The sequence below is a fragment of the Cololabis saira genome, unplaced genomic scaffold (genome assembly GCF_033807715.1).
Source record: "Cololabis saira isolate AMF1-May2022 unplaced genomic scaffold, fColSai1.1 scf389, whole genome shotgun sequence".
Lineage (NCBI taxonomy): Eukaryota > Metazoa > Chordata > Actinopteri > Beloniformes > Belonidae > Cololabis > Cololabis saira.
In genome coordinates, this window is record NW_026906553.1 from 1 (window position 1) to 11,131 (window position 11,131).

The window sequence follows — 11,131 nt, forward strand, 5'->3', positions numbered from 1 at the left end:
GGTGAGGTGGAGACAGGTGAGGTGGAGACAGGTCAGGTGGAGACAGGTGAGTGTTGAACAGGTGAGTGTTGAACAGGTGAGGTGGAGACAGGTGAAGTGGAGACAGGTGAGGTGGAGACAGGTGAGGTGGAGACAGGTGAAGTGGAGACAGGTGAGTGTTGAACAGGTGAGGTGGAGACAGGTGAGGTGGAGACAGGTGAGGTGGAGACAGGTGAGTGTTGAACAGGTGAGGTGGAGACAGGTGAGGTGGAGACAGGTCAGGTGGAGACAGGTGAGTGTTGAACAGGTGAGGTGGAGACAGGTGAGTGTTGAACAGGTGAGGTGGAGACAGGTGAGGTGGAGACAGGTGAGGTGGAGACAGGTGAGGTTGAGACAGGTGAGTGTTGAACAGGTGAGGTGGAGACAGGTCAGGTGGAGACAGGTGAGGTGGAGACAGGTGAGTGTTGAACAGGTGAGTGTTGAACAGGTGAGGTGGAGACAGGTGAGTGTTGAACAGGTGAGGTGGAGACAGGTGAGGTGGAGACAGGTGAAGTGGAGACAGGTGAGATGGAGACAGGTGAGGTGGAGACAGGTGAGGTGGAGACAGGTGAGGTGGAGACAGGTGAAGTGGAGACAGGTCAGGTGGAGACAGGTGAGGTGGAGACAGGTGAGGTGGAGACAGGTGAGATGGAGACAGGTGAGGTGGAGACAGGTGAGATGGAGACAGGTGAGGTGGAGACAGGTGAGGTGGAGACAGGTGAGTGTTGAATAGGTGAGGTGGAGACAGGTGAGGTGGAGACAGGTGAGGTGGAGACAGGTGAAGTGGAGACAGGTGAGGTGGATACAGGTGAGGTGGAGACAGGTGAGATGGAGACAGGTGAGGTGGAGACAGGTGAGGTGGAGACAGGTGAGGTGGAGACAGGTGAGGTGGAGACAGGTGAGGTGGAGACAGGTGAGGTGGAGACAGGTGAGGTGGAGACAGGTGAGTGTTGAACAGGTGAGGTGGAGACAGGTGAGGTGGAGACAGGTGAGGTGGAGACAGGTGAAGTGGAGACAGGTGAGGTGGAGACAGGTGAATGTTGAACAGATGAGGTGGAGACAGGTGAGTGTTGAACAGGTGAGGTGGAGACAGGTGAGTGTTGAACAGGTGAGGTGGAGACAGGTGAGGTGGAGACAGGTGAGGTGGAGACAGGTGAGTGTTGAATAGGTGAGGTGGAGACAGGTGAGGTGGAGACAGGTGAGGTGGAGACAGGTGAGGTGGAGACAGGTGAGTGTTGAACAGGTGAGGTGGAGACAGGTGAGGTGGAGACAGGTGAGGTGGAGACAGGTGAAGTGGAGACAGGTGAGTGTTGAACAGGTGAGTGTTGAACAGGTGAGTGTTGAACAGGTGAAGTGGAGACAGGTGAGTGTTGAACAGGTGAGTGTTGAACAGGTGAGTGTTGAACAGGTCAGGTGGAGACAGGTGAATGTGACAGTAAAATAATCTTCACTTCTCACAATAACAATCATGTTTATTTGGCCACGTCAGGTGAAACAAGACGGGGAATCTGACTCGGTTATTTTCGCTCACTGTACAGGAAATAGACCAATGACAGCTCTTATTAACATTTATACAATTTAAAAACAAGTGAAAGGTGCAGCAGTATGAGGTAGAAAGGTGCATTGTTACAGAATATGATAGTATCATTATAATTACTATTATTAGGGCCCGAGCACTGACAGTGCTACGGCCCTATTGTATCTGTAGCAATTTTTCCGACCAAAGGAGGGTCTTTTTTCCCCTAAACGTGCACCAAAAGTCACCAAATTTTTCACCAAGCCAGGCCTGGCGAAAAATGTGATATTTAATGGTTTGCATTAATGGGCGTGGCCTAACGGCTCAACAGCGCCCCCTAGAAACTTTGTTATCATCATCATCATCATCATCATCATCATGGAGACACTGAGGAACCAGAACCAGAGTCCAAGTCCAGGATCCAACAGAGACAGTTTCTCTGAGCGGAGACTCTGGAGACTAAACTGGACACAGAGACACTGAGCAACCAGAACTGGACCTGAGTCCAAATCCAGCACAGAGAGGTTCAGAGAAGCTGGTGTTGAAGGTGTGGAGGTGGATCAGTCTGTCAGAGACGACTTCATAGAAAGACAGAGTTCCAGCAGGAACGTCCACGTACACTGCTGCTCTGCCAGAGTCTGGACATGGAGATGAGGAGGTGATGGATGTTACTCTGTTATTGTGACGGACCCAGTACCGACCACGTGGAGAACAGTCCAGACTCCAGGAATGATCGTTTCCTCCAAACCTACAGTCATCAGAGTTTCCTTTCCTGCTGATTCTCCTGTAAGTCACTGATATATAAACATCTCCGCTCCACTGGACCTCCCAGTAACAGCGACCCGTCAGAACTTCTCTACACAGAAGCTGGTACCAGGGACCAAACCTGTCTGGATGATCAGGATATGGCTGATACTCCTCCTCCTCCTCCACACACATCATCTTCCTGTTGTCGTCAGACAGTTTGATGCGTTTGTGGACTGTGTTTGTGTCGACGGTGAGTTGACAGGAATCTGATGGAGAGAACAAACAAGCATCTGCAGTTATTATTGATCAGTTATTGATCACTGATGGACTCATGAACGAGTGAAGATGGTTGAATAAAAACACACTTACACTTCCTCAGACCTGGTGTCAGCCATCGTTGTCCAGCAGGCTCCACCCTGGAAGGAGGAGGTGGGGGAGGGGGGACAGACCAGCTCAGTCTCTCTCAGAGGAGGCAGAGATGTCAGAGCCCCCCCCCCCCCCATCACCTGTTGGACACTCCTGTATCCACTACACCCCCCCCCATCACCTGTTGGACACTCCCGTATCCACTACACCCCCCCATCACCTGTTGGACACTCCTGTATCCACTACACCCCCCCCCCCCCCCATCACCTGTTGGACACTCCTGTATCCACTACACCCCCCCCCCATCACCTGTTGGACACTCCTGTATCCACTACACCCCCCCCCCCCCCATCACCTGTTGGACACTCCTGTATCCACTACACCCCCCCCATCACCTGTTGGACACTCCTGTATCCACTACACCCCCCCCCCCCCCATCACCTGTTGGACACTCCTGTATCCACTACACCCCCCCCCCCCCCATCACCTGTTGGACACTCCCGTATCCACTACACCCCCCCCCCATCACCTGTTGGACACTCCTGTATCCACTACACCCCCCCATCACCTGTTGGACACTCCTGTATCCACTACACCCCCCCCCATCACCTGTTGGACACTCCTGTATCCACTACACCCCCCCCCCCCCCCCATCACATGTTGGACACTCCCGTATCCACTACACCCCCCCATCACCTGTTGGACACTCCCGTATCCACTACACCCCCCCCATCACCTGTTGGACACTCCTGTATCCACTACACCCCCCCCCCCCATCACCTGTTGGACACTCCTGTATCCACTACACCCCCCCATCACCTGTTGGACACTCCTGTATCCACTACACCCCCCCCATCACCTGTTGGACACTCCTGTATCCACTACACCCCCCCATCACCTGTTGGACACTCCTGTATCCACTACACCCCCCCCCCATCACCTGTTGGACACTCCTGTATCCACTACACCCCCCCATCACCTGTTGGACACTCCTGTATCCACTACACCCCCCATCACCTGTTGGACACTCCTGTATCCACTACACCCCCCCATCACCTGTTGGACACTCCTGTATCCACTACACCCCCCCATCACCTGTTGGACACTCCCGTATCCACTACATTCCACCACAGCCCTTATCAACCACCTGAGGTGGAGGAAGACCCCCACACCACCATGACCACCACCATATACCCCCCCCCCCAGCAGTGTGTCCTACCTGAGAGTGTCCTACCTGAGAGTGTCCTACCTGAGTGTCCTACCTGAGTGTGTCCTACCTGAGAGTGTCCTAACTGAGTGTCCTATCTGAGAGTGTCCTACCTGAGTGTCCTACCTGAGTGTGTCCTACCTGAGAGTGTCCTAACTGAGTGTCCTATCTGAGAGTGTCCTACCTGAGTGTCCTACCTGAGAGTGTCCTACCTGAGTGTCCTACCTGAGTGTGTCCTACCTGAGAGTGTCCTAACTGAGTGTCCTATCTGAGAGTGTCCTACCTGAGTGTCCTACCTGAGAGTGTCCTACCTGAGAGTGTCCTACCTGAGGGTGTCCTACCTGAGTGTGTCCTACCTGAGGGTGTCCTACCTGAGAGTGTCCTACCTGAGAGTGTCCTACCTTTAGTGTCCTACCTGAGGGTGTCCTACCTGAGTGTGTCCTACCTGAGTGTGTCCTACCTGAGAGTGTCCTACCTGAGAGTGTCCTACCTGAGAGTGTCCTACCTGAGAGTGTCCTACCTGAGAGTGTCCTACCTGAGAGTGTCCTACCTGAGTGTGTCCTACCTGAGGGTGTCCTACCTGAGAGTGTCCTACCTGAGAGTGTCCTACCTTTAGTGTCCTACCTGAGAGTGTCCTACCTGAGAGTGTCCTACCTGAGAGTGTCCTACCTGAGAGTGTCCTAACTGAGTGTCCTATCTGAGAGTGTCCTACCTGAGTGTCCTACCTGAGAGTGTCCTACCTGAGAGTGTCCTACCTGAGAGTGTCCTACCTGAGAGTGTCCTACCTGAGGGTGTCCTACCTGAGTGTGTCCTACCTGAGGGTGTCCTACCTGAGGGTGTCCTACCTGAGAGTGTCCTACCTTTAGTGTCCTACCTGAGAGTGTCCTACCTGAGAGTGTCCTACCTGAGAGTGTCCTACCTGAGAGTGTCCTAACTGAGTGTCCTACCTGAGAGTGTCCTACCTGAGTGTGTCCTACCTGAGTGTCCTACCTGAGTGTCCTACCTGAGAGTGTCCTACCTTTAGTGTCCTACCTGAGAGTGTCCTACCTGAGAGTGTCCTACCTGAGAGTGTCCTACCTGAGAGTGTCCTAACTGAGTGTCCTATCTGAGAGTGTCCTACCTGAGTGTCCTACCTGAGTGTCCTACCTGAGAGTGTCCTACCTGAGAGTGTCCTACCTCAGAGTGTCCTACCTGAGAGTGTCCTACCTGAGAGTGTCCTACCTGAGTGTCCTACCTGAGAGTGTCCTACCTGAGGGTGTCCTACCTGAGAGTGTCCTACCTGAGTGTCCTACCTGAGAGTGTCCTACCTGAGAGTGTCCTACCTGAGAGTGTCCTACCTGAGAGTGTCCTACCTGAGTGTGTCCTACCTGAGAGTGTCCTACCTGAGAGTGTCCTACCTGAGGGTGTCCTACCTGAGAGTGTCCTACCTGAGACTGTCCTACCTGAGTGTCCTACCTGAGAGCGTCCTACCTGAGAGTGTCCTACCTGAGTGTGTCCTACCTGAGGGTGTCCTACCTGAGAGTGTCCTACCTGAGAGTGTCCTACCTGAGACTGTCCTACCTGAGTGTCCTACCTGAGAGTGTCCTACCTGAGAGTGTCATACCTGAGTGTCCTACCTGAGAGTGTCCTACCTGAGACTGTCCTACCTGAGACTGTCCTACCTGAGACTGTCCTACCTGAGACTGTCCTACCTGAGAGTGTCCTACCTGAGTGTCCTACCTGAGTGTCCTACCTGAGTGTCCTACCTGAGTGTGTCCTACCTGAGTGTGTCCTACCTGAGTGTGTCCTACCTGAGTGTGTCCTACCTGAGTGTGTCCTACCTGAGTGTCCTACCTGAGTGTCCTACCTGAGTGTGTCCTACCTGAGTGTGTCCTACCTGAGTGTGTCCTACCTGAGTGTGTCCTACCTGAGTGTGTCCTACCTGAGTGTCCTACCTGAGTGTCCTACCTGAGTGTGTCCTACCTGAGTGTGTCCTACCTGAGTGTGTCCTACCTGAGTGTGTCCTACCTGAGTGTCCTACCTGAGTGTCCTACCTGAGTGTCCTACCTGAGTGTGTCCTACCTGAGTGTGTCCTACCTGAGTGTCCTACCTGAGTGTGTCCTACCTGAGTGTGTCCTACCTGAGTGTGTCCTACCTGAGTGTCCTACGTGAGAGTGTCCTACCTGAGAATGTCCTACCTGAGTGTCCTACCTGAGAGTGTCCTACCTGAGTGTGTCCTACCTGAGTGTCCTACCTGAGAGTGTCCTACCTGAGTGTGTCCTACCTGAGTGTCCTACCTGAGAGTGTCCTACCTGAGTGTTCTACCTGAGAGTGTCCTACCTGAGAGTGTCCTACCTGAGAGTGTCCTACCTGAGAGTGTCCTACCTGAGAGTGTCGTACCTGAGAGTGTCCTACCTGAGAGTGTCCTACCTGAGTGTTCTACCTGAGAGTGTCCTACCTGAGTGTCCTACCTGAGTGTGTCCTACCTGAGTGTCCTACCTGAGAGTGTCCTACCTGAGAGTGTCCTACCTGAGAGTGTCCTACCTGAGAGTGTCCTACCTGAGTGTCCTACCTGAGAGTGTCCTACCTGAGAGTGTCCTACCTGAGTGTCCTACCTCAGAGTGTCCTACCTGAGAGTGTCCTACCTGAGAGTGTCCTACCTGAGAGTGTCCTACCTGAGAGTGTCCTACCTGAGAGTGTCCTACCTGAGAGTGTCCTACCTGAGTGTGTCCTACCTGAGAGTGTCCTACCTGAGAGTGTCCTACCTGAGTGTCCTACCTGAGAGTGTCCTACCTGAGAGTGTCCTACCTGAGTGTCCTACCTGAGAGTGTCCTACCTGAGTGTCCTACCTGAGTGTGTCCTACCTGAGAGTGTCCGACCTGAGTGTCCTACCTGAGTGTGTCCTACCTGAGTGTCCTACCTGAGAGTGTCCTACCTGAGTGTGTCCTACCTGAGTGTGTCCTACCTGAGAGTGTCCTACCTGAGAGTGTCCTACCTGAGAGTGTCCTACCTGAGAGTGTCCTACCTGAGAATGTCCTACCTGAGTGTCCTACCTGAGAGTGTCCTACCTGAGAGTGTCCTACCTGAGTGTCCTACCTGAGAATGTCCCACCTGAGAGTGTCCTACCTGAGAGTGTCCTACCTGAGAGTGTCCTACCTGAGTGTGTCCTACCTGAGAGTGTCCTACCTGAGAGTGTCCTACCTGAGTGTCCTACCTGAGAATGTCCCACCTGAGAGTGTCCTACCTGAGAGTGTCCTACCTGAGAGTGTCCCACCTGAGAGTGTCCTACCTGAGAGTGTCCTACCTGAGAGTGTCCTACCTGAGAGTGTCCTACTTGAGTGTCCTACCTGAGTGTCCTACCTGAGAGTGTCCTACCTGAGTGTGTCCTACCTGAGAGTGTCCTACTTGAGTGTCCTACCTGAGTGTCCTACCTGAGAGTGTCCTACCTGAGAGTGTCCTACCTGAGAGTGTCCTACCTGAGTGTCCTACCTGAGTGTCCTACCTGAGTGTCCTACCTGAGTGTCCTACCTGAGAGTGTCCTACCTGAGTTTCCTACCTGAGAGTGTCCTACCTGAGAGTGTCCTACCTGAGGGTGTCCTACCTGAGAGTGTCCTACCTGAGTGTCCTACCTGAGAATGTCCCACCTGAGAGTGTCCTACCTGAGAGTGTCCTACCTGAGAGTGTCCTACCTGAGTGTGTCCTACCTGAGAGTGTCCTACTTGAGTGTCCTACCTGAGTGTCCTACCTGAGAGTGTCCTACCTGAGAGTGTCCTACCTGAGTGTCCTACCTGAGTGTCCTACCTGAGTGTCCTACCTGAGTGTCCTACCTGAGAGTGTCCTACCTGAGTTTCCTACCTGAGAGTGTCCTACCTGAGAGTGTCCTACCTGAGAGTGTCCTACCTGAGTGTCCTACCTGAGTGTCCTACCTGAGAGTGTCCTACCTGAGTGTGTCCTACCTGAGGGAGTCCTACCTGAGGGTGTCCTACCTGAGAGTGTCCTACCTGAGAGTGTCCTACCTGAGAGTGTCCTACCTGAGTGTGTCCTACCTGAGTGTGTCCTACCTGAGAGTGTCCTACCTGAGAGTGTCCTACCTGAGAGTGTCCTACCTGAGAGTGTCCTACCTGAGGGTGTCCTACCTGAGTGTGTCCTACCTGAGAGTGTCCTACCTGAGAGTGTCCTACCTGAGAGTGTCCTACCTGAGAGTGTCCTACCTGAGAGTGTCCTACCTGAGAGTGTCCTACCTGAGAGTGTCCTACCTGAGTGTTCTACCTGAGAGTGTCCTACCTGAGAGTGTCCTACCTGAGTGTCCTACCTGAGAGTGTCCTACCTGAGTGTTCTACCTGAGAGTGTCCTACCTGAATGTGTCCTACCTGAGTGTGTCCTACCTGAGTGTCCTACCTGAGTGTGTCCTACCTGAGTGTCCTACCTGAGAGTTTCCTACCTGAGAGTGTCCTACCTGAGTGTCCTACCTCAGAGTGTCCTACCTGAGTGTGTCCTACCTGAGTGTCCTACCTGAGTGTGTCCTACCTGAGTGTCCTACCTGAGAGTGTCCTACCTGAGAGTGTCCTACCTGAGTGTCCTACCTGAGAGTGTCCTACCTGAGTGTCCTACCTGAGAGTGTCCTACCTGAGAGTGTCCTACCTGAGTGTCCTACCTCAGAGTGTCCTACCTGAGAGTGTCCTACCTGAGAGTGTCCTACCTGAGTGTGTCCTACCTGAGAGTGTCCTACCTGAGTGTGTCCTACCTGAGAGTGTCCTACCTGAGAGTGTCCTACCTGAGAGTGTCCTACCTGAGAGTGTCCTACCTGAGAGTGTCCTACCTGAGAGTGTCCTACCTGAGAGTGTCCTACCTGAGTGTCCTACCTGAGAGTGTCCTACCTCAGAGTGTCCTACCTCAGAGTGTCCTACCTGAGAGTGTCCTACCTGAGTGTCCTACCTGAGAGTGTCCTACCTGAGAGTGTCCTACCTGAGAGTGTCCTACCTCAGAGTGTCCTACCTGAGTGTCCTACCTGAGTGTGTCCTACCTGAGTGTGTCCTACCTGAATGAGTCCTACCTGAGTGTGTCCTACCTGAGAGTGTCCTACCTGAGAGTGTCCTACCTGAGTGTCCTACCTGAGTGTGTCCTACCTGAGAGTGTCCTACCTGAATGTGTCCTACCTGAGTGTGTCCTACCTGAGTGTCCTACCTGAGAGTGTCCTACCTGAGAGTGTCCTACCTGAGAGTGTCCTACCTGAGTGTCCTACCTGAGAGAGTCCTACCTGAGAGTGTCCTACCTGAGAGTGTCCTACCTGAGTGTCCTACCTGAGAGTGTCCTACCTGAGAGTGTCCTACCTGAGTGTCCTACCTGAGAGTGTCCTACCTGAGAGTGTCCTACATGAGTGTGTCCTACCTGAGTGTCCTACCTGAGTGTGTCCTACCTGAGAGTGTCCTACCTGAGAGTGTCTTACCTGAGTGTGTCCTACCTGAGAGTGTCCTACCTGAGTGTGTCCTACCTGAGTGTGTCCTACCTGAGAGTGTCCTACCTGAGAGTGTCCTACCTGAGAGTGTCCTACCTGAGAGTGTCCTACCTGAGTGTGTTCTACCTGAGAGTGTCCTACCTGAGAGTCCTACCTGAGTGTCCTACCTGAGAGTGTCCTACCTGAGAGTGTCCTACCTGAGAGTGTCCTACCTGAGAGTGTCCTACCTGAGAGTGTCCTACCTGAGTGTGTTCTACCTGAGAGTGTCCTACCTGAGTGTCCTACCTGAGTGTCCTACCTGAGAGTGTCCTACCTGAGAGTGTCCTACCTGAGAGTGTCCTACCTGAGAGTGTCCTACCTGAGAGTGTCCTACCTGAGTGTGTCCTACCTGAGTGTCCTACCTGAGAGTGTCCTACCTGAGAGTGTCCTACCTGAGAGTGTCCTACCTGAGAGTGTCCTACCTGAGAGTGTCCTACCTGAGAGTCCTACCTGAGAGTGTCCTACCTGAGAGTGTCCTACCTGAGAGTGTCCTACCTGAGTGTCCTACCTGAGTGTCCTACCTGAGTGTCCTACCTGAGTGTGTCCTACCTGAGAGTGTCCTACCTGAGAGTGTCCTACCTGAGAGTGTCCTACCTGAGTGTCCTACCTGAGAGTGTCCTACCTGAGAGTGTCCTACCTGAGTGTCCTACCTGAGTGTCGTACCTGAGAGTGTCCTACCTGAGAGTGTCCTACCTGATTGTCCTACCTGAGAGTGTCCTACCTGAGAGTGTCCTACCTGAGAGTGTCCTACCTGAGTGTGTCCTACCTGAGAGTGTCCTACCTGAGTGTGTCCTACCTGAGAGTGTCCTACCTGAGAGTGTCCTACCTGAGAGTGTCCTACCTGAGAGTGTCCTACCTGAGAGTGTCCTACCTGAGTGTCCTACCTGAGAGTGTCCTACCTGAGAGTGTCCTACCTGAGAGTGTCCTACCTGAGTGTCCTACCTGAGTGTCCCACCTGAGAGTGTCCTACCTGAGTGTCCTACCTGAGAGTGTCCTACCTGAGTGTCCTACCTGAGAGTGTCCTACCTGAGAGTGTCCTACCTGAGTGTCCTACCTGAGTGTGTCCTACTTGAGAGTGTCCTACCTGAGAGTGTCCTACCTGAGAGTATCCTACCTGAGAGTGTCCTACCTGAGTGTGTCCTACCTGAGAGTGTCCTACCTGAGTGTCCTACCTGAGTGTGTCCTACCTGAGTGTCCTACCTGAGTGTGTCCTACCTGAGAGTGTCCTACCTGAGAGTGTCCTACCTGAGAGTGTCCTACCTGAGAGTGTCCTACCTGAGAGTGTCCTACCTGAGTGTGTCCTACCTGAGTGTGTCCTACCTGAGTGTCCTACCTGAGAGTGACCTACCTGAGTGTGTCCTACCTGAGAGTGTCCTACCTGAGTGTGTCCTACCTGAGAGTGTCCTACCTGAGTGTGTCCTACCTGAGAGTGTCCTACCTGAGAGTGTCCTACCTGAGAGTGTCCTACCTGAGAGTGTCCTACCTGAGAGTGTCCTACCTGAGAGTGTCCTACCTGAGAGTGTCCTACCTGAGTGTGTCCTACCTGAGTGTCCTACCTGAGAGTGTCCTACCTGAGAGTGTTCTACCTGAGAGTGTCCTACCTGAGTGTGTCCTACCTGAGAGTGTCCTACCTGAGAGTGTTCTACCTGAGAGTGTCCTACCTGAGAGTGTCCAGTCTCCAGCGGGGATCCTTCAGTCTAGACAGAAGCTTCCCTGCTGACTCTCCTGGATGGTTGTAGCTCAGGTCCAGCTCTCTCAGGTGGGAGGGGTTGGAGGTCAGAGCTGAGACCAGAGAAGAACTTCC

General features: G+C 53.3%; 1 protein-coding gene across 1 annotated transcript; it reads right to left on the reverse strand.

Moving 5' to 3' along the window:
* Nucleotides 1-1,478: 1,478 nt before the first annotated feature.
* LOC133440120 (neoverrucotoxin subunit alpha-like) lies at nucleotides 1,479-11,125 on the reverse strand. Its single transcript, XM_061717551.1, has 3 exons — nucleotides 10,989-11,125; nucleotides 2,651-2,697; nucleotides 1,479-2,547 (listed from the first exon to the last, which is right to left on the reverse strand). Exon 3 carries the CDS (start codon nucleotides 2,474-2,476, stop codon nucleotides 1,994-1,996), a length of 483 nt encoding a protein of 160 aa, XP_061573535.1. The 5' UTR covers nucleotides 2,477-2,547; nucleotides 2,651-2,697; nucleotides 10,989-11,125; the 3' UTR covers nucleotides 1,479-1,993.
* Between the last annotated feature and the right edge of the window lie 6 nt (nucleotides 11,126-11,131).

Excerpts from the sequence above, each read along its gene's own strand:
- LOC133440120 (XM_061717551.1), bottom strand. The coding sequence starts at position 2,476 with ATGATGTGTGTGGAGGAGGAGGAGGAGTATCAGCCATATCCTGATCAT.